Below are 22672 nucleotides of genomic sequence, written 5' to 3' on the forward strand. Positions count from 1 at the left end.
ATAAAGGAGAAGACTGGGGGGGACGGTACATAAGGAGACAAGTGAAGGGGGGAGAGAAGGATAGGGAACGGGCCACAAGGAATTCAGTAGGAGCAATGGGAGAATAGGAGAGAAATTGAAACTGTAATTCTGAACGGGCGATAAGCGCCACGCCGCCGCCGGCCCTGCCCGCCGGACGATCGGCACGCAGGGCAACATAGGAAGGGGGGAGAGTAGCCAGGAGAACAGGAAGGGAGGAGTCACAGAACCAGGTTTCGGTTAATAGCAACAGATCCGGCTTCTCAGTGTCAAGCAGGGTAAACAACTCATGATGGTGCTTGACCGCTGACCTTGTATTAAGTAAAAGAAAAGATAGCGGAGGAGGCGAGGAGGGGGGGACAGGCAGGGGCGGGTTCCGCGGTGGAGGGATCGAGGGGACGGACAGTGGCCTAGAGGTGGGGGAATGGGCAAGACCTAAGGAAGCAATGTGCCTTAGTATAGTTTCTGGGAGAGGCCAGTCTCCTTGAAGGGTGGTAAGCTGCTTGGATGAATACAGGGTATGTTGGGCAAGGGGTCGTGCCCCAGGCCCCGTCCGGCCGCGGACGGGCGCAGACGGGCTTGCCTTAGGCGCGCCTTCGGCGCGCAAACGGCGCGCCCGCTGCGCACGTCCGCTGCGCTCCCTAGGATAGCACATTTGATAAAGGGGATTTGAGGGCGGGAAGGGGGCGTGGCCTCAAAGTGGGCGTGGCCGAGCGTGGAACAGGCCGAGGGGCGGGGGTCACGTGAGCGTTTGATCCGCTGCACGGCGCCCTCCAAAATGTGATTAGCAGTGGGAGTCCAGGTGAGTTAAAAGCACAAGTATTAGATCACAAATGACACCAAAATGATTAAAAACGAGCACTCCCGGCTATTTTGCCTCAGGAGACAACAAACACCCCAGCGCTAGCGTCTCAGCGCTTATAAAGGGCGGGAAGGGGGCGTGGCCGAGCGTGGAACAGGCCGAGGGGCGGGGGTCACGTGAGCGTTTGATCCGCTGCACGGCGCCCTCCAAAATGAGATTAGCAGTGGGAGTCCAGGTGAGTTAAAAGCACAAGTATTAGATCACAAATGACACCAAAATGATTAAAAACGAGCACTCCCGGCTATTTTGCCTCAGGAGACAACAAACACCCCAGCGCTAGCGTCTCAGCGCTTATAAAGGGCGGGAAGGGGGCGTGGCCTCAAAGTGGGCGTGGCAGAGCGTGGAACAGGCCGAGGGGCGGGGGTCACGTGAGCGTTTGATCCGCTGCACGGCGCCCTCCAAAATGAGATTAGCAGTGGGAGTCCAGGTGAGTTAAAAGCACAAGTATTAGATCACAAATGACACCAAAATGATTAAAAACGAGCACTCCCGGCTATTTTGCCTCAGGAGACAACAAACACCCCAGCGCTAGCGTCTCAGCGCTTATAAAGGGCGGGAAGGGGGCGTGGCCTCAAAGTGGGCGTGGCCGAGCGTAGAACAGGCCGAGGGGCGGGGGTCACGTGAGCGTTTGATCCGCTGCACGGCGCCCTCCAAAATGAGATTAGCAGTGGGAGTCCAGGTGAGTTAAAAGCACAAGTATTAGATCACAAATGACACCAAAATGATTAAAAACGAGCACTCCCGGCTATTTTGCCTCAGGAGACAACAAACACCCCAGCGCTAGCGTCTCAGCGCTTATAAAGGGCGGGAAGGGGGCGTGGCCTCAAAGTGGGCGTGGCCGAGCGTGGAACAGGCCGAGGGGCGGGGGTCACGTGAGCGTTTGATCCGCTGCACGGCGCCCTCCAAAATGAGATTAGCAGTGGGAGTCCAGGTGAGTTAAAAGCACAAGTATTAGATCACAAATGACACCAAAATGATTAAAAACGAGCACTCCCGGCTATTTTGCCTCAGGAGACAACAAACCGGTGCGGTGGATGTGGTGGTGGTGGTGGATGTTGCGGTGGATGTGGTGGTGGATGTGGCGGTGGATGTGGCGATGGATGTGGAGGTGATGGTGGATGTGGTGGTGGATGCGGTGGATGTGGTGGTGGATGTGGTGGAGCATGCGGTGGATGTGGTGGTGGTGGATGCGATGGATGTGGTGATGGTGGATGCGGTGGTGGTGGTGGATGGGGTGGTGGATGTAGTGGTGGTGGATGTGGTGGTGGTGGGTGTGGTGGTGGTGGTGGCGGTGGATGTGGCGGTGGTTGTGGCGGTGGTTGTGGCGGTGGATGTGATGGTGGATGTGGTGGTGGATGTGGCCGTGGATGTGGTGGTGGTGGATGTGGTGGTGATGGTGGTGATGGTGGATGTGGTGGTGAATGCGATGGATGTGTGTGGTGGATGTGGTGGTGGATGTGGTGGTGGATGTGGTGGTGGAGGTGGTGGTGGTGGATGTGGTGGTGATGGTGGATGTGGTGGTGATGGTGGATGTGGTGGTGATGGTGGATGTGGTGGTGGATGTGGTGGTGGATGATGTGGTGGTGGTGGATGTGGAGGTGGTGGATGTGGTGGATGTGGTGGATCATTGAGGTCTATTTGGCATCAATGTATAAAAGTTTCTAAATAACTACACAATAATGTGAAAAGGTGGCACATAATTTGTTTCATTCACAATGTACCATATAATTTGCTTTTCAAAGCCACATAATAGCGCTGTCGGATAATTCGGCCCGGAGTTGCAGCATTTTGTCAGTCTCCTCCCCACCCTGCGGGTCATCAATGACATCGTTCAGTACCGGGATCTGGACGAAAACAACTGACAGTGATTGAGGGGAGACAGGGGGCGGCATGTGGCCAATTTGTTCAAAAGAGAAGAAAGGGTAAGTTAGAGCAGTGCAGGGTGTGCAGAGTATACGTGCTGGAGGGAGACTCAGTGCTCACGGTGCTGGTCGGGTGGGGGGGGCTGGAGATGTGGTGACAGAGGGGAAAGGGTGGGTGAAGGAGCGCGAGCTAGTGCTGAAGAGAGTGGCAGGAGGGGGAATAGAGGTGTTGGAGATGTGGAAGAGAGAAAAAACAGCAAGCTACTCCTGGATGACGGGCGTGGGAGGGGGGCGGTGCTGGAGGATGGGGGAGGTAATCGAAGAACAGGGCGAGAGAAAAAAAATCAAAGTAAGTGCAAAAAAATTGAGAGGAGAAAATACCATTACAGGAGAAAGGAAAGGCTACAGTCTGAACCCGTGCTCAAGGGGGGTGGGGAGGGGGTCAGTGGTGAAGGGGAAAGGGAGATTGAAGTCGGTGCCGGGGAGGGTGAGAGATAGGCGGGAGCAAGATCGACGGCGGAGTCGGGTTCAACGTTACAGCTGGTTGTGGGCAGAGAATGGAGAGTGCGTTGCTGGAGAGAGTGGCAGGAGGGGGAATAGAGGTGTTGGAGATGTGGAAGAGAGAAAAAACAGCAAGCTACTCCTGGATGACGGGCGTGGGAGGGGGCGGTGCTGGAGGATGGGGGGAGGAAATCGAAGAACAGGGCGAGAGAAAAAAAATCAAAGTAAGTGAAAAAAAATTGAGAGGAGAAAATACCATTACCGGAGAAAGGAAAAGCTACAGTCTGAACCCGTGCTCAAGGGGGGTGGGGAGGGGGTCAGTGGTGAAGAGGAAAGGGAGATTGAAGTCGGTGCCGGGGAGGGTGAGAGATAGGCGGGAGCAAGATCGACGGCGGAGTCGGGTTCAACGTTACAGCTGGTTGTGGGCAGAGAATGGAGAGTGCGTCCGCGGAGGGGGATCGGTAGCGAGGGCTGAGGAGCAAGAGGGGTGAGAACCAGCGGTGAGGGGCAGAGTGATCCAGTGCTGGCAGATGAAACAAGACGGAGGGCATTGCTGTGGGGAGGGAGGGGGGGGAGTAGAAATGAGACACGGCGGGAGGGGGCGGAGCGGGGAGAGCGGCATGAGGGTGTGAAGCAGCAGGGTCCTTTGAAGTGAAGCTAAGCTTCACTTCAAAGGTGTGGGAGAGTGCTGCTGGTGATTTGATGATGTGCACGCGCATTTTAGGTCAATGCGCAACTAAAAGCGCACGGGCACAGCATCAAATCGCCTGTCAATCGCCAGTCTAGGTAATGCTTATTTAAGCCCCTATATATCTCGCTCCCGCTCAATGCGCATGCGCATTGAGATAGGTCGCTCGACCTAAACAGGACACTGAACGAAACCTTGATTATGTCCTGCTAGATATAAAAATCAGGAATTAGTTTGTGTGTGGTTTAAGTTTCAGAGGTAAAATACAAAGCATATCAAACTAATTAACAGATTTAATTGGAGAAAAGCACCCCAAAAAGTACACTGACCTGGTGCAATTTCTATCTAATATGCCTAGATTTTGGACTACAAAGAAGTGTTTGGGCATGAACTGAAGGCCATTGAGGAAATTACCTAATAATCAACTTTATTTTTGGAGAGCCAGAGTGTATGCTTAGGTCTCGCTGCTCAGGACAAATAGTAATAGCAAAGTAGAGGCATTATGAGAGAAATAGAAGAACTATCGATAAGTGAACTTTCACACTGGGGTTTGTGACGGCAAATCAAGTAACCTATCCCGACAGAGGCATAGAGAGAAGGAGAGAGAAGGAGAGAGAAGGAGAGAGAGAGAGAGAGAGAGAGAGAGAGAGAGAGAGAGAGAGAGAGAGAGAGAGAGAGAGAGAGAGAGAGAGAGAGAGAGAGAAAGAGAAAGAGAAAGAGAAAGAGAGAGAGAGAGAAAGAGAGAGAGAGAGAAAAGGAGAGAGCGAGAGAGAAGGCGAGAGAGAGAGAAGGCGAGAGGGAGCGAGAAGGCGAGAGGGAGCGAGAAGGCGAGAGAGAGAGAAGGAGAGAGAAGAGAGAAGGAGAGAGAAAGAGAAGGGGAGAGAGGAGGGGAGAGAAAGAGAGAGAGAGAGGAGAGAGAGAAGGAGAGGAGAGAGAGGAGAAGGAGAGAGAATGAGAGAGAAGCATTGGGCCAGGATGCTTGGTTGGAAATGCTGCCTGCGCAGCTCCTGTAGAGACCCCAGCTCGAGGTAATACATAATCCTCCATTAAGGCAGGTAGATGATTTACCGCGTCTCAGCCACTGTGTACACACCGCCACCAGGACACTCAGGCTCCTGGGGCCGAGAGCTGCATGGCCATGATTGAAACCTAATGGGCTTGAATTAATAGGAAATATTAATGTGATTTATCTCAGGGCTCGATCCCTCTGCCTCAATACTTTAGCAGTAGGTCAGATGGATAATATATGGCTGGGATCGATAGTGGCAGATGTAACAAGACCGGCTTCATTTTTACAGAGATCTTAGCGGTCAAGGTAAATTAGCGCAAACAGGGAATACGTAATTGGCCCCGTCTCAATAATATATACAAACGAGTTAGAAACATTGCATGCACATGGAACGAAACCAGAATGATAGCCAGTTTTGCGAAAGTAGATATTGCAAGATGTTGGAATGCGTCGGACTACGTTTCCTAATTAGGGCGTAAACCTCAATCGCCACAGGCAACCAGCCCTTTCAATTACACAAATAGCAAACAAAATAAGGAACCAGCATTACAACGGCTAAGTTATTTGAAGCATTTATCCTTATGCTTTGAAACGCATCCATGAAAACTGCCAGTGTTTTAGAAGATGTGCTGCTCTGCACACTACACAGCTTGGGGAACGTGACCAGGATTCAACAATAGAGCGCACATTCATTTAGTAATGAAAGCTCACTACAAGTTGCAAGGACACAAGTAATGCTCAACAATATACAGTATTCACATAAATAAATGTGTTTAGCCTTCTTTGATTGACAACTTTTCAGTAGATCGAAAACTGTTCCATTTGGTCGAGAATCTTGAATACACGCAGGTGCACTTGGAACCAACATGGGACCTACAATACACGGGCAGGTAAATTATTTTTCCTTACGGCGAAGAACTTGCTGTAAAACACATTTTTTAGGCTTTTTGCAATTCTCCACAACTTACACAGGCACGCACTACGTCACACTTACACAAAAAATACACATGCTCAAACACAAAAGGTGCATATTAAACAAGCAGGCAGGCTGATACAGACAAACATCAAACACACATTGCAATGCAGGCATTCATTATAACACGTACGAAGCACACGCATGCAGGGAGCTGCGTCTGAATTTGGCCCCTTAATGAAAACTCGTGCTTTCCGAAAAATGAGGAAGCTGGTCTGGGACGGAAATTGAGCAGCTGGGACCGAGAGCGGAGGATCGATGCTGCTCTCTTTTAAGAAAGGCAGCACTATGAATGGCCATTGCACTCACGGCGGTCTTCGTTCTTGCCGCGGAACAATGGCGTCACTTCCGGCGCTCCCGGATGTGCGTAGGCTTTTGCAAGAGGAATCCTCCGGCTTCAGGTATATGCAAAGGTGAGAGAGCTGCTCTCCATTGAGGACCTGTGGTTCGAGTCCCAGCCAGCCGGCAGCCTGATGGTTTACAGAAGGTGATTTTGGCATTGTTTTCGAGGCAGCTGTGCTTTTTAAAAATGTATTTTAGTATTGTGATGGAGTGAATTCGGCAGTCACCATGACGACAAAGCTTGTTTTCCTTTGCAAGAACTATTCCTCGGGCCATGAGCAGGTCTGTCCGCAGTTGTTTAATGAGTCTAACAATCAGATTCCACTAAACTATGTGTTTATGGAGATACTCTGAAGGAAGTGCAGCCTGGGGGTACAGAAAGTATCATTTGCAATCACAGCAGCGCCTCCCGGCATTCCGCCATCATAAACAGTTTGGGGGTTTGTAGGGCTTTTGGATTTTAGGGCGTACATGGTCATTTTAGGGTTGAGGGCGGGTTTGTGTTTTGGGGGCCAGGTATAATTTAAGGGTTTAGAGCATGTTTGGGTTTGGGGTGCGAGGGTTAATTTTAGGGGTTAGGGTGTGTTCGGGTTTCCATGTTGTTCGACCTTTCCTTCTCTGTGTTCTATAGCGCTCAGCACTCTAGTTTTGCGGTTTCCAAGTGCTGTAAATCATGGTTATTACCACCGTTTCAATAGCACTGAAATTATGAACCCTGGAAGGATAAAAAGGCAGAGGTTAAGCTTTCAGGATTTGAACTTGTGATCAACCGCTCCTACAGACATCCATCCGCATCTAGCACTTAACTCACTGAACCAACTAGCTGGCCTAAATGCATGAGGTGCGAAGAAAATGAAAGCAAGAGATGAAAGCAAAAGGAAGAGCTTGGGAGAAAGTGAAATAACCATGTGAAGTGATGCAGCCCCACAACAGCTGGTGCCCTGCTCTGGAAGCTTTGACACGGCCTACGCGGCTCCTCTCTGTTGACCCCCGGCCATCACAGTCCCTCCACGCTGCTGTGGCATGTCTTGCAATCTGCCCTGGGCCCATGCCCACCTCGCTTGCTCTCTCTGTGGTCGCGTCGCTCTGTGCTCTCCTCCCGCCCCCTCCCCCCCAAACCCTCTTCTCTCAGCACTCAACCTCATGTGAGCTTCAGGGCGTATTCACCTTTGCTCTCTCTACGGTCATAATGCCCCCTTAACATACCCTCTGGTCACAGCCGATCTGGAGTCATAGCGGGGACAATGTGGGCACGCGACAGACGTTGCATAACTGTATGATTTGATGATCTCTGCAGATCCCTTGTTTATTGTGACAGACGATTTAAGATCTTTTCGTAGTTTGACAGGGCTCTTCATGTGTTGATATATGACCTTGTATTTCGGTGCACTTCTGAGCCTGTAATTCTTCCAGGCTTATTTACAAGCCCCTGGCGCCGCCCTCTTGCGTCGCTTGGAAAAACCCACCACGGTGACTGTTATATATTCACAATTGCTCGTTTCTCTTGGTTCTCTCGTGCTTGCAAGCACGAGAGACCTTCAATGTCATTCTAGAATTTCATGTCCAGCCTTGAGGATTCCTTGAACGTCACTTTGGACGTTGGCTTCCTCAAGACTGGACGGCTCTGGTCGTGGGTGCTTACTGAATAACAATTTATGAAATAAACACTGAACAGAACCTATGCTAGTCTCAGCGACCTATTCTTAACATATTTGGCGACGATCGGGATTTCTCCGCACCCACCGCCAGTCAAAACTCACCAGGACGACTCGACCACTGCTCGTCTTTCACCTCTTCAGCCGAACCTGCCTCCAGTCCAACCCCACCACAGGTCGTATACTTCTTGGACATTATCTCCCGTCCATCTCCTGGCTCCCGACGTGAATTTCCTTCATTTTAACAATTTCAGCGTTAATTACTTCTGGCGGTTGCTGCCTCGCGCTCTGTCACGCGCGCAACATTCCAGCTGACTCACGCGCACTGCGCCTTCACAGCTAAACAAGCCCCACCGCCTCTAGAAATTCACGTTGTCACGTCACCTTGACAACGACGCCGGCGGCCATTTTCCGCGACCTTTTTACCAGCGTTCAGCTTTAAATACAGTTTACCACTGTCCATTTCAATTACATCCACAGCGATAGGCACGCTTCACAGCCTACCGTCCTCATTAACATTGAGTTTTACAAGTCTTCTAGTGCTTCAGCGATAGGCACGCTTCACAGCCTACCGTCCTCGTTAACATTTCAATTTATAAGTCTTCTTTTTCTGTTCAAGATCGTGTGAGTGCCAAACAATTGTCAATGAAATCACGTTTTGACGAAGGTAAACATTCTGTTGATCAACCTCTGCAAAAAGGTGATATTGTTCTTGTCAAAAATCCCAAAAAGGTTTCCAAAGGAAGGTCTAAATTTTCTTCCCCAAATTTGGTTACACAAGTTAGCAAAACCTCAGCCCTTCTTGATGACAGTGGGTGGTGGAACAAGCGAGCTCTTGTTAAAATTTCTCCATTCCAAGCCCATGTCATCAGGGAACATGCCACTTCAGATTCCGAACATTGTGATTGGTTTGATTATACACCCTCATCCAATCCAATTTCTGAATCTTCCTCCAATTCAGTTATTGAAATCTCAGATGCCCTACCTTCCACCTCTACCTTACCACCGTCCTCTATTTCTGCAGAGTTACCCGTGTCACATGATTCGACTTCACAGGGAACCTCTGAAGTGGCAACAAAAAGGGCTTTTCATTTAAAGCAGTTATCATGCAGATTGAGAGATTATGTTTTAGAATAACTCTGTTTTACTTTTCAATTATCCATATTTACCCTCATGTGTTTTCTTTGTTTTCCCTTTATAGTGGGGAAGATGTTATATATTCACAATTGCTCGTTTCTCTTGGTTCTCTCGTGCTTGCAAGCACGAGAGACCTTCAATGTCATTCTAGAATTTCATGTCCAGCCTTGAGGATTCCTTGAACGTCACTTTGGACGTTGGCTTCCTCAAGACTGGACGGCTCTGGTCGTGGGTGCTTACTGAATAACAATTTATGAAATAAACACTGAACAGAACCTATGCTAGTCTCAGCGACCTATTCTTAACAGTGACCTCCACTGAGGTATTCGTTTATAAAGTATAGAAGAGTGGTAGTGTTTCCTGGGGCACCCCAGAGAAAAACGCCCATGGCTACCTCTGTGAAGCAGCAGAGTTGAATGCAAAACACTTCACAAATCAAAGTCCTACAAAATTGTAAACTACTGACGGAAGGTGTGTTTACAAATTGCTGAAGTCGTGTTATTTTTTTGCAAATGGTGGTTTCTGCCAACCAGGAAGTAGTTCAGTGCTATCGATGTCTGGTTAGGACCAAAACTTGCGGGAACTTCTTCAGAAATGTCCTGTTCTCTACTTGGGCTCCGCTTTCTGGAAGATGACACTAGTGCTTTTAGGCACTTGCACTGAACACATTTTCCTTTTGACAACCAGAAGTTGTCTGGTTTAAACTTCATGTACCGAGGATTTGAGGTCTCCGTTCAGGGTGTGGTGGGTTGCACGGATTGTAGCACCTACAGGAGGTACAATAAAAGGATCGCTTAGGTACCACCGGCTTTTTGCTGCTGGTAAATTTTCTGAGTATTTCTGTGATTTACAAGTCAACCTTGTAATCCCACAAATAGCATCGCTCAAAATCTATTATTAAAATGTATGGCGCCACGGATTTGTACCATTACCGCACAACTGTAAAAGGTGTCGGAATGTAGCAAGTAAAGCACACTCTCCGGCCCTGTTGGAAACAGAAGCCACTATGGCAGTGGCCGCTATGTCCAGTGAGTATCAGTGCTTCAGTAGAGATCTGCCAAATCACCGACACTCTGCTCATTCAGCGCTTGGCCTCTTTGCTGAAACTGCCATCGGCAATGACGATTTTGGTGGAGGTTTTGTGAGAAGTGACGATTGGCCCAGTAATAGCAATGAGACCGCAGGCAGGCTTCAAAACAAAATCACCGGAGGAGGAGGGGGGTGGTTGATTATCCCTGCCCATTGGGGGTCAGTTAAACTTTTATTGTACCAGGTCGATGCAAAAATGCTAGAGACCTCCGTGAAGCAGCCTAAAGTGGATCCATCCATCTGTCTTGTCATCGACCTCTATCTATCTAGCTTGTACATCCTTTCTGTCTGTACTGTTAATCCATCCTTCCCTTTTCCGTGGAAACTTTCTACCGTGACTTTTATTATAGCGCCTGCGACACAGGTTTCATGGCGCTGGATGCTGATATGAAGTTGATTTAAGTGTGACATTGAAATCCCTCAGTGCAAGCGTTCATTTTCGTTAATGCCTGGGTCTCGTGGCTCATGTGCCCCTGTGTGCCGCACAAGTTAGGTTACCACCTGGTTGGGCTTCATCGCTCACTAGGATCGCTTGAAGGATGGCCCGGTATAAGGAGTGTTTACATGTGATATTATCCACTATACGAGGAAGGACGTAAATGTTCGACAATGTCTGGTATTTGTTGCTAATCTCCTTTAATAAAATACGTGTCTTCACTTTATTAGCAGCCACTCTGTAAAATAGATTACATTCTTGGTGAACTTTCATACCTCGTTAAATATTCATTTGCCATAAAAACGTTGCCCATCCTCCCTTCCAGAGCCGGTCTTTGCTAAGATAGCGCATTGGGCGTGGGCAGGGGGAAACTCCCTTGCTGATGGTAGTGAATGAAATGAGGCAGCAGGGGGTCCATTTTGTGTTCACTGGTCAGTTCCTGGAAGAGCAGGGACTGGCCTCGAACACCAACATCCCCAGACCACCCCCAGCTCATCTGAATTACAGATAGTTTAGATGCCTCCAGCAGATGATGGTTTTCTTGATGTGTGCCAGCAGGGGTCAGAGGGTGAAGGGTGGGGTGGGGGTGGGTCAAGGAAGGGGCTAGAGGGGTGTTAGAAACCTCGCCCACAGTATGATAATAAAGGACTTAACCCACTTTAAACTGGCAAATCAGACAGAAACGAACAGGCAGGGACATGGCTGGAGCAAGATGAGAAGGGCGCTGCTGTTGGTGTACCTTAATCCACACAGCTCCCTGCGCCCCTCAAAATATTTGTGCCCGGTCCAGGACCCAGCTCGCGCGTGCTGAAGGCCGGCCCTACCCCCCCTCCTCTATTTCCGAAGGATGTGTCTGCAGCTGGCACAGTGAACACAAGTCACCCCAAGCTCTGCTTGAGGATGAGGCTCACCAGTGGTCCTAACCGGTCTGCTGGAGAGGGCGGGCCTCAAGTCTCGAGCCGGTGGAGCAGTCTGTCTGACAGGGATGGAGATCAGCCACATTTCCTGGATGAGCGGTGCCTATACAAAGGAATCCCCTTGGCTGGTTTATTTATTCATTTGCACTGATTTACATGGCGCCCACATTCCATTCTACCTTACCGACACTTTGGGGCACCGCAAACGTAAAGAATACAAGGTGGCTGCGGCTATAGCTGGGTTACAGTGCTGCACATGTAGGTTTTCAATAACACTTAAAATAAACATTGACAACACTGCAGGAGAGAACACAGCGTTCTAAAAAAAAAAAAACCTTTACAGTTTTCTTTGTGGCAAGAGTTCATCAATGCTTCTCCCTCTAACAGGAGCACATTCCAAAGCAAGCATCACTACTGAAGTTGTAAAACAAGCATTGGCAAAGACAACAAATCTGTCTTTGGCCATGGGGTTTTTGTCTTAGTCAATCCTGTTTTAAGAAGCTATAATTTCGAGGATCCGCTGGTCCCTCGCCAATATAAACAAGCATTGGCATAGCCAATAGGTCTCGCCTTTGGAACGTTATAAGTGTTTAGCCATGCAACAGTTGATGTTGTTGCGCCAAGGATATTGTGCTGGATAACTAAACACTTATAAGATCCCGAAGGCGAGACCTATTGGCTATGCCAATGCTTGTTGTCTTGGCCCCCAGTTGATAAATTGGCTATCAAAAATTCCAGGAGAAGCTGAGGTGGATAAAACTATTTTGTTTTGGTTTTGTTTTGTATAGATTCATCCAACTGCACCAAAGTTAGTAACAAAACAAAAAAATGCTCTTTCTATGAAAATTCTAACCTACCTCACTAACTGAAGATTGCCGACCACTCCTCTTGATTTTGGATACACATACTGTAATATTTGTTCTTGCTGTCAAGGCAGATTATACCTTGTTTTGGCACCCCATACTGCCAGTTTTTGCCCTACCTCTAGGGCTGCTCTTCTACACTTGTACCACTGTTTCGGTAGCAGAACCAGCCTGTCTACCTCCAGCCGATGGGTAAGTAGATTTGATGTATTTTCAGAGTACATCAAGTTCACAAACCCACAATTCCAAATACCCTTATGTCACAATACTGTTTATGATTCGAGAGAACTGTAATTATGGCTACTTTTTGAAGATTTCTATTTTTAATGGGATTAATAAAACGTGTATTTGGCATTACTGATGCCTGCCTCATGCAGGGCTGATTCATGGTTTCTTACTTGCCGCAAATCTTGCCACTAGCTTCAGTAAAACTCTGCCCAGATTTGAGTCTTCTTTTGGCAATTTGAGCCCACCTTGCAGGTAATGTCCGGTGGCTAGCAATTATTGTCTTAATGGAGCTAGGATCCTGACCTTGTGTTGAAGACGATTGACATTTCTATTTATTTATTTTATTCGATTTATATAGCGCATTATAACCCTGGGGTCTCTAAGCGCTTTGTCAGGCAGCACAGACAGATTCCTAGATTAACACAACCAGACTTATAACCCCACCCAGGCCTTCTGACACAAGACAGTTTTCAACTTCTTCCGGAAGGACATCAGATTAGACTCCCTCTGCAGATCCATCGGCAGATTATTCCACGCTGCAGGGAGGGTATTTGAAATAGCACGACCACCCACTGTGGCTAGTCTGGCGCGTGGTTGGGTGAGAAGAGAGGCGTCGGCAGATCTTAATGCCCTGCCCGGTATATATGGAGTTAAGCGGGTCTTGATGTATCCTGGGGCCTTGCCATAGAGTGATTTATGTGCAATGCATAGCCCTTTAAAAAGCACCCTCTGCCTCACCAGCAACCAATGTAGCTCGCGCAGAAGTGGGGACACATGCGAATTCCTGGGTTTCTTAAAAATGAGCCTAGCGGCGTCATTCATCACCACTTGGAGCTTATCCAGAAGTTTTTGGGGCAATCCTATGTAAAGCGAGTTGCCATAGTCCAACCTTGATAATATCATTGCGGAGACCGCCTGTCTCAAGGTTGAAAATGACAGTAGTGGTGCGATTTTCCTGAGTTGTCGTAGAAGTCCGACACAGGTTCCTACCACCATGCTAACTTGCTTCCGCATGGATAATTTGTCATCCACATGGATGCCTAAACTTTTTACCGTCACTGCAGGTACTGGGGGTGGACCAAGTTCTATAGGCCAAAACCCATCATGCCAAGGACTGCCCGCTATAGTGATTGGTAAAACCTCTGTCTTGTCAGGGTTCATTTTTAAAGAGTTCAGCGACATCCAGTTAGTTGTATGCTTACGGATGTTTTGCAGCCTTGTTGGCACCCCAGAAACCTCGTCCATTTGGATGATGATTTGGGTGTCATCGGCGTAGTTGTATACCTGACAGTCCATTTGGTTGAGGAGTGCAATCAACGGTTGTAAATATATGTGGAATAACAGGGGCGACAGGGCAGACCCCTGCAGCACTCCACATGATGTTGACATTACAGTGGAGACCAATTCTCCCAGCTGTACTCTTTGCGTCCTTTCTGACAGGAAAGAGGCAAACCAGGTAAGAGCTGTGCCCTGGATGCCAAAGTCCCTCAACCGCGACAGTAGTTGTTTATGACATACGGTGTCAAACGCCGCGGAGAGGTCTAGCAACACCAGGGCACCAGGCATCTTCCTGTCCGCCCTACTCCTGAGCTCATCTAAAATAGATAACATGACTAATTCCGTGCTGTGATTCGCACGGAATCCCGATTGGTTCGGTTCCAACAGGCCATTCCTTTCATTACATTTTTGGGATGTTTCATTCAACGCATAGCTTATAAGAATTGCATGCAATATGTAGATATTAACTGTTAAGGCAGTCTCTACTATTGTGAGAAGGGTTCATGGCTGTTTCATTGTTTCTCATATCCAAAGTAGCCAGCCATTAAAAATTTCACCAATTACATTTGATTTAGTTTGCTGGTGTATGGTTGTTCTTCAGGTAACGTCGAAAAGCATGAAGTGCAGAGCATCCGTCCTCCTAAAATGGAGGAAGCGCACAGCACCGAAGTTGAACTCAAACGTTCCTTGCTGCTGTTGGTGGGTTTGAGTGTGGCACAGCTCAAGCATTGCTACCCTTCTGTAACAGCAGATGCTATACCATGTATAGATAATTCATTCTTTTTATGTTTATTTTTTTGTATGATTTCGAATTTCAACTGAATTGGTTTTTTTCGGTGCCTCTGGGTAACACCGGAACTGGCGGAGTACAGATTGGAGCTACTAGAAATCCTGAGACTCCCTGGCTCAGGAAAGTTGTCTTGGCTCCTATTTATTAGGGAAGGCCTTTATGCAATAGGGCTAAAAAGTCTATGGGACAACCCTAATATAGCATGCTTGAGAATATCACGTAAACTCTTAAGTTCTAGCAATTGGGGCGGAATAACCGCTAATCTTCGCGCAGGATCCACCCACGGTACCCTTACACTACACTTTTTGGATGTGAAAGACACATGCAAGTTGGAGGCATGCCTTGACGAAATCTGCCCGGTATTAGGCAGGAAACTTTATGTGCAGTTTCGTCACAGCTGTCTACCACTGCGCTCTCTGACGTGCAAATGGTTGGCTGGGAATCCAAGTGGGTGCCCAGCTGCAACATGTGCGTTGAGTCTGAACTCCATGTGTTCTTTTTCTACCCGGGTTATCGCACAATTAGAACAAGATGGTTGATACAGCTATGTAAAAACCTAGGCACAACCCACTGCAAGGAAGCATTCCGAATTTTAAAATATAATACTGATTCCCATATAGTTTATGCGGTCTCACGTTTCCATGTGGTGGGCCAGATGCAACTTCCTCAATATTCAAAACCAAGGACTGGATTCTGACTGATTCTCCTACCATCTTTTCATTCTAAATGCAATTTCCTAGATCAATTGTTTTATCTCTTTTTAACTTTTGTATCTGCTTTAACTTGTTTGTACATATATGTGATTGCTCTTTTATCGTGAAAAAACGAAATAAAGAAATCTTAGTATGGTATGGAATTGTTTAAAGACTTGATTGGGATAAATAGAACAGGTGTATTTTCTGAGGAAACTGAATTGTCAGGCAAACCAGGAGTTATTTAAATAGGTATACTTTAGTAGAAACGTCTTTTGCTGCTTTCTGAAGTGATGGTGTTCGTAAGGTTTAGTAGCTTGGTGGGGCTCTTGTGCAATAGGATGGGTGGCTTGACAGTGAAATTACAGCCCTCCTCCCTGCATCCCACTGCACTAGTGGTACTGGCCGTTTTCCTCAATGACAACCAGAGGATACGGACATGCACACAGGCTATTACGGAGTCATTAAACCGGATTAACCCCGCCCTTAACCTTAGACTGGTCAAATTCCTGTCCTATTCTGGGGTAAAAACTCGACCCCAGCAGGGTAAAATAAAAAAAGATGAACATGCACAGCACTAACACACATTATGTGGACAAAATGTTTTAGGTACTTTAACCACTGGTGCAATTCTCCCGCTGTGTGGGAGAATGAACGAGTGGGCGGGGTTCAGACGGACCCCGGCTGTCGCACACGGCCACCGTGACGGCCGGGGGCCACCGTGAGCACCGAAGGGATTAAAACTGTAATGTTTCTGATTAATTTTGATTAAATCTGACGCTATGGGTGCATACGTTTCTAGGTAATGTTTTAATTTCACCTTCGTTTTTAGGTTTTGCCTCGGCAATGCGTACGAAGTACGCATGCGCTAGCAAAATCTTATGTTTTGCTCTGTGGGGTCGGGTATCCGCCCCCTCCTCGCCCCCTCCTCCCATTGGCTAGCTCCATAAATGGAGGCTAGCCATTGGGAGCCGGATCTGTCCGTCAAGGCCGGACCAGATTCGGGGGCGTTCCCGAGAATTTTTCCCTTTTGGCCACGTCATGCAGCGGTGGGCGGGGCTTTTTTTTGGGCTCGTCGAGGTTTGTTTGGGCCATTTTGCGGCCGACCGCCGGCCGAGGAAGTCCAGGTGAGTGGTTCCTCTCCTTTCCTGTCCCTCCTCCCGTTGTCGGTTCGTTTCCGCCCCCCCCTCCCCCTGTCGGTTCTATTGCCCGGTTTGTCGTCGTCTTGCTTCCCTTTGCCTGGTTCTCGGTGGCCGGCTCCCGCCGTCTTTCTGGAGGAGGCGCAGTGCAGAGGACATTTTTATTTCAGAGAGTGTAGCTATCTCCCCCATCGGAGAGAACCACATATAATAAAACATCAACTTCCACCTGCGTTTCCTTCCCCGCTCCTACGACCTCCTGGTCGCCAATCGCGATATATGGCTTCGAACGAAAGGCGATAGATTACGAGCCTCTTCCTACTTTGCGGTAGAAAATTAACAAGCGAAATTCGGAAAGGCGGCTCAACAGAAATAAATATTTGTGGTTCCGCAGCTCAGCGGGTGAATGCGGCTGTAAACAAATCCGTGTCTGATGTGAAGGGCACGAGGACAGAATGCAAGGAGGGCGGCTCCGCATTTCACCGTTCTGTGGTTGATGAAAGGAGCGCCATGGGGGTCGGTGCTGTGTAAAATGAAGCGCCTGTTATTCGGAGCCGGTGTCTTGCTCCACGGGGGCCGAACCCTGGGTGTCTCTCTGGCTGGAAACAAGGGCAGATTCTGAGCCTGCCCGAGGTACTGTCCCATCCTCGGCGTCATTTGCACTGACATATATCCCCGTTGGCATTTTATTATCAGAGTACGGACTCGCACACACCCTTTTATTTTTATGTCGAACCATTTTGCAGGTCAACATCTTCATATTATGAAGCCAGCATCCGGGGGTAGACGTCTACTACTTATATAACACGCCATTATTACATATATATCCGTTCAGTACATAAAGAAAGGAGCCCGACTCCAAAGCGGCCGCCCGGGATCACACTTGCTGGCGCGGAGGAGCCGTGACTCGATGTCTGTCCGCCGCCTTTGCTGACACCAGACACCAGCTCCATCAATCGTCTACTGGCGACTTCCGCCCAAAATAGACAGACATGTTCAATGCCCCAGCGATGGAACCTCCCCCCCCCCCCCCTCCCAGCGGGGGCTCATTAATATGGAAAACATCATGCACCAGAGACAAGCACGAGGCGATGATGATAAAATCAGGAGCAATGGCCGGACGGATGCAAACATCACGAGGCAAGTGATGAAATGCGGAGGCGCGCGCCTGAGCGGGGGCAGATTGCGCCCCCACCCCTTCCTGCGCGTGGCAGCTGGGGCACACTGTTTGGGTACCCTGGGATGCAGGTCGCAAGCGCTTCAAACAACAAAGCGCATTTTTTGGAGACGCTGCAGCTATTTAGTTCTACGCACCCGCCTACAGTAAAGCACTACGTGATGTAAGTTTGATGTGAGGGTGGCGTATGAGACGGAGCGGCCAATACACTGCAGAGGACAAGAAAAGAGCATTTATGACCATTTCCCTGTTCAAGGAGAACATCTGGCTGCAAAGGGAACGAACAGCTGTGCAGCCTCGTGCAAAGCCCCGCACCCCCACCCCAGCCTGTCTCACTGTATCTCAATAACACTAGAGTAATAATACTTACCCCTATATTATTATTATTATTAATAATAATATATTCACTATATCTAGCCGTAGCGCCTTCGCTCATTCTAACGGCAGAACCATTTATTTTCTTGCAATTGATCCATTTCTCGCACGAGCGCTTGGGAATGATACATTACAACATTCAACACAAAATGTGCAAATTAAAAAAACAAACACAATCTCAAATTAAAGAAATCGCTATTTGAAAATTTTCTTCTGATCCGCAAATATATAGTGACAGAAACGCCATCTACCAGACTTTGCTGCGTAGCTTCTGATATCTGCTCTCGCCCATTAATGCCTGCTTGTGTCTCCGTTTTCGTGCCGTGACTCTGTTGCCTGCATGTGCCCCTGTTGCCTGCTTGTGCCTCCGTTTTCGTGCCTAGGCTGACTGTGAGTGCAGGCTGACTGTGAGTGCAGGCTGACTGTGAGTGCAGGCTGACTGTGAGTGCAGGCTGACTGTGCGTACCTGTGTATGTGTGCAGCTATGTGTACACGAGCTAAGTGATGCTGTGTATGTGTGTGTCTGTAGCTGTGTATGTGTACAGATATGTATCCAGGAGCTGAGTGATGCTATCTGTGTGTAATGCTATGTGTGTGTGATGCTATGTATGTATAATACTGTGTGTGTGTGTTTGTGTAACTGTGTCTGTCTGTATAACTGTGCATGTCTGTAGCTGTGTGTGTATGTAGCTGTGTATACAAAGCCTGTCAATGTGTGTAGAGGAGGAGCTCTGTGTGTGTGTTTAGCTCTGTGTACATATACCTATGTGTGTATAAGTGCAAATGCAATAGGTCTCACATTTCGTAACCATAAAGCTATTTACTAGTGAACGACAAAGCCATTTGTTTGTTTTACAAAAAAAAACATAGGTGAAAATTTTGACATTTACAATGCCAATAGCTCTAACTTTGTAAATGCTTGTTATTAACTCCTTCTGCAAAGATTTTAATTAACTATGCAAACAAAAATACATTTGAATTTGGTTTACCTCCATAAGATGACCATATGTCATGAAGGCTTGTGAGGTCTCAGACTGGCTTATTTATTTATTTATTTTTCTTTCAAGCAATTTCTGGTGTTCAGCAGCAGACGCTATAGTATTACTTGTGTTTTTAAGCAGACTCTATCAGTAAAACAGTAATTGGATGTGAAAAAGTGAACCAGGGTCTACTTTTCAGTGCCAACACCAACAAAATGTTTTTCTGTTTACTTTGGCCCAGATCAGATCTTTGATGCTGAACTCATATAAGGGAAAACTCTGTTCTCTCAATCCCTCGCTGCTCTGCCCTCCTCCCTTCCCCTAGCTCGCTGGTTCCCTTCATGTATAGCCCCATCGCTCTTACTTACTCAATCCCCCTCACGTGGCTTTCTCTCTACTACAGTGTTTCGTTTTCATTGATTTGACATCACTTTCCCATATTCTTTTTCCTCTTTATCATTCCTCCTTCCTCTTTTCTGCTCCTCACTCATTTTCACTTTCTTGCACGGCTGTTGTCTTATAGATTTCTCTCTGCACAAACATCACTGCGCCTTCTTATTTCCGTTCCCGGTATTCATTTATTTTATTTATTGGTTTGAACCTGACTCTTCTTTCCTGCCTAATTTTATTTTGTTCCATGCTCCTTATCTTTTTGTCATTCTGTTTTCCATACGGTAATTCCCCATTGTTAGTCATCTAAACAATGCTGCAGCTGCGTCCCTATTCATACATCCACTATACTCCAAACCAAAACACATAGGTAAAAACATTGTCGTTTACAATGCCAATAGCTTTAACTCTCACCATTGCGAGACCTATTGCATGCAAATGCTTGTTTGCTTATGGAACTGAAAGTAACGGTATCACAGTGCATGAAGATAACCAATGCATTCTATCTCCGTTCTTGAGATATAAGGCTCAGTAGTGAAGGCAGCATCCTGTAGGAGAGCATTCACCTCCATGGCAGGGATTACACCTTGCATGTTTATTTGTCTGACAACACGTTTGTCAAAAGCAAAGGCCAATTTAATGTTTTGAAATAAGACTACCTAAATACTGCGTTGTTAGGATTGTTCATGTAGCATAAACCTGAAGAATGTTAATGTGATACAGTTAACAAATAAAAGCAGCACGTAAGCCTTAAACCTATTTTTTTTCCTCTTTCAGACCACGAGAATATCTTCCTAATGAAAAGGATGGAGGTTTATCTGGGCATCTGCGATGAGTAGACTCTATTCTACTTCTACAGTTTATGTTGCAAGAGCCTAACACAAAGATGCATACATTGGAGCCCAATTAGAATGTTAGGAAACACCTGTATCGAGGGAAATTAAGGGGATCATATTGAGCATTTCTGTAGCCAAACACAAGTTATATTGATTATTCTAAAACCATTTAATTGAACGTACCATGACCGACTGTGTGCCTTGTAATGCCATTGGCAGTAGAATCACCTGTGATGGAGAATATGCCACTGTGCAGTATGTTGGAAATGTTCCCCCTACAGCTGGAGTCTGGCTTGGTGTGGAATGGGACAATCCTAACCGAGGAAAGCACGATGGCAGCCATGAAGGGGTGCAGTATTTTAAGTGTAGCCACCCTCAAGGGGCATCATTTATTCGCCCAAAAAAGGCCAACTTCGGAGTGGACTTCCTCACAGCTTTAAAGCGCCGTTATGTATTTCAAGGCAAATTAAGTGATGAGAATACTCAAGAAGAAGCACTAATAATTGGCAAGAAGAAGGTTGAACTTGTTGTTTTTGAGTCTGCAGAAGAGGAAAGTCAACTTTTCAAATTGGAGAACATCTCACTGAGAGACTGTGATGTCAGTCAGGCTGGCCGAGACGGGGATATTTTGAAAGTATGTCCCAACATTACAGCTCTAAATTTATCACAAAACCTCTTTTCGCATTGGGATAATGTATCTGATATTGCCCGTCAGCTGAGAAACTTGAAAATCCTTGATCTCAGTGGAAACAGATTAGGATTTCCTTCTGACCCAGCGTTGTTATCTGGTGCCTTTATACACCTAAAGGTGCTATCCCTCAGCCATGCAAAACTGACATGGACATGGGTGCTTCATTGCGCACCAATGTGGCCAGCACTAGAGGAGTTGCATCTCGTCTCTAATGATATTACTGTCCTAGAAAGACCCATTAGTGTGTTGCAATCTTTGAAACTATTGGACATTTCTAATAATAAATTAATAGATGGAAATCAGTTGTCTGAGCTCTCAAACCTTCCTGCACTCGAAAAGCTAATTCTAATCAACACAGGAGTTTCTTCTGTTTGCTTTTGCGATGTTGGGTTTGGAAGCAAAAGTGCAATGTTTTCTTCATTGAATCATCTTTCAGTTGACAACAATAACATTTCTCATTGGTCGTTCATCAATGAACTGGATAAACTAAAATCTTTACATTCTCTGAGCTGTCAGAATAACCCTTTGCTAGAAACCGAAACTAATTTAGAAACAGCAAGACAGTTCATCATTGCAAAGATAGGTGGCCTCAGGTTCCTAAACAAGACGGAGATTCTTCCAGAAGAGAGAAAGGGAGCTGAACTTGACTACCGCAAGACCTTTGGGACTGCATGGTTGAAGGCCGGGGGGAATAAGGATCCTAACCTTAATGCGCCAAGTCAAGCGTTTCTTGCTGAACATCCCAGATATCCATGTCTCATACAGAAATATGGTGCACCTGAAGAGGGGGAATTAAAGCAGCAGCAGCCATTTGCTCTAAAAAACCAGCTGTTAACTCTAAGCATCCAATGTCCAGATAAACCTGAGCAAAAACCACTTCTGAAGAAACTCCCAGATTCAATGACCGTTCAGAAGGTGAAGGGGCTCCTGTGCCGCTTACTGAAAGTCCCTGGGTCAGAACTGAGGCTGTCTTATGAAAGTATGAAAATGAAAGGTGTTGAGATTGAACTAGAGAATGACCTAAAACCCATACAGTTCTACTGCGTAGAGAGTGGGGACAGCATCCTGGTGCGATGGTAATGGCTACCTGGTACGGTGGGGTCTACTGCAAGACTCTGTATGGGTAATTCATGCTCTCCGGGAAGAAATAACTTCTGCCTTCAAACTGTGGCCAAATTAGCACTTTGAGTTTGACCTTAGCAAGCATATCCTTGTGACTGCCTTCCACAGGAAAATAATGTACTAATAGCTACAATGAAAGATGGTCAATGTGGGTGCGTTTAATATCCAATCATATTTTTGGTGTGTACAGTTTAGTGAATATTTAAAATTAAACAAATATTCTGAATTCGACACAGAAGAATACATTGGGGATGTGGAAATTTGGTATTCGGGGACATGCTTGTCTAGGAATGTTGCATAACAAATAGAAAATATATAATTGACATAGTTCTCTAGTTGATTAACACATCCTTGGCTAAAGAGCAGGTGCTGATGGGTGTCTTTGAGAGTGGCTAATTGGCGATATGTCGAAGCACTATAAGATGCAACAGTTTTAATTATAGTTTACATATAAAGGTTTCTAGGCAATGTTTTTTATTCATGTTAGTGACTGAGCCAATTCTTTTTAACACTTGTTTAAAAAGCAGTTCTTGGTGATGTCCTACAGAGCTAGAAAACCATTGCTAGCTCATGTTTGGGCTCTGCCTCGAAACCCAACTATTGACACTGTTGATCCTTTCTT

The 22672-nt window shown here is 46.9% G+C and overlaps 1 protein-coding gene across 1 annotated transcript; it reads left to right on the top strand.

Annotated features, from left to right (window-relative positions):
* Positions 1-6295: 6295 nt before the first annotated feature.
* LOC144753951 (tubulin-specific chaperone E-like) lies at positions 6296-22462 on the top strand. The gene is made up of 2 exons (XM_078641475.1): positions 6296-6400; positions 20179-22462. Exon 2 carries the CDS (start codon positions 20422-20424, stop codon positions 22006-22008), a length of 1587 nt encoding a protein of 528 aa, XP_078497601.1. The 5' UTR covers positions 6296-6400; positions 20179-20421; the 3' UTR covers positions 22009-22462.
* Positions 22463-22672: the final 210 nt, after the last annotated feature.

This window comes from Lissotriton helveticus, chromosome 5_1, assembly GCF_964261635.1.
Source record: "Lissotriton helveticus chromosome 5_1, aLisHel1.1, whole genome shotgun sequence".
NCBI lineage: Eukaryota > Metazoa > Chordata > Amphibia > Caudata > Salamandridae > Lissotriton > Lissotriton helveticus.

Coding starts and splice junctions, on each gene's coding strand:
- LOC144753951 (XM_078641475.1), top strand. CDS start 20,422: ATGACCGACTGTGTGCCTTGTAATGCCATTGGCAGTAGAATCACCTGT.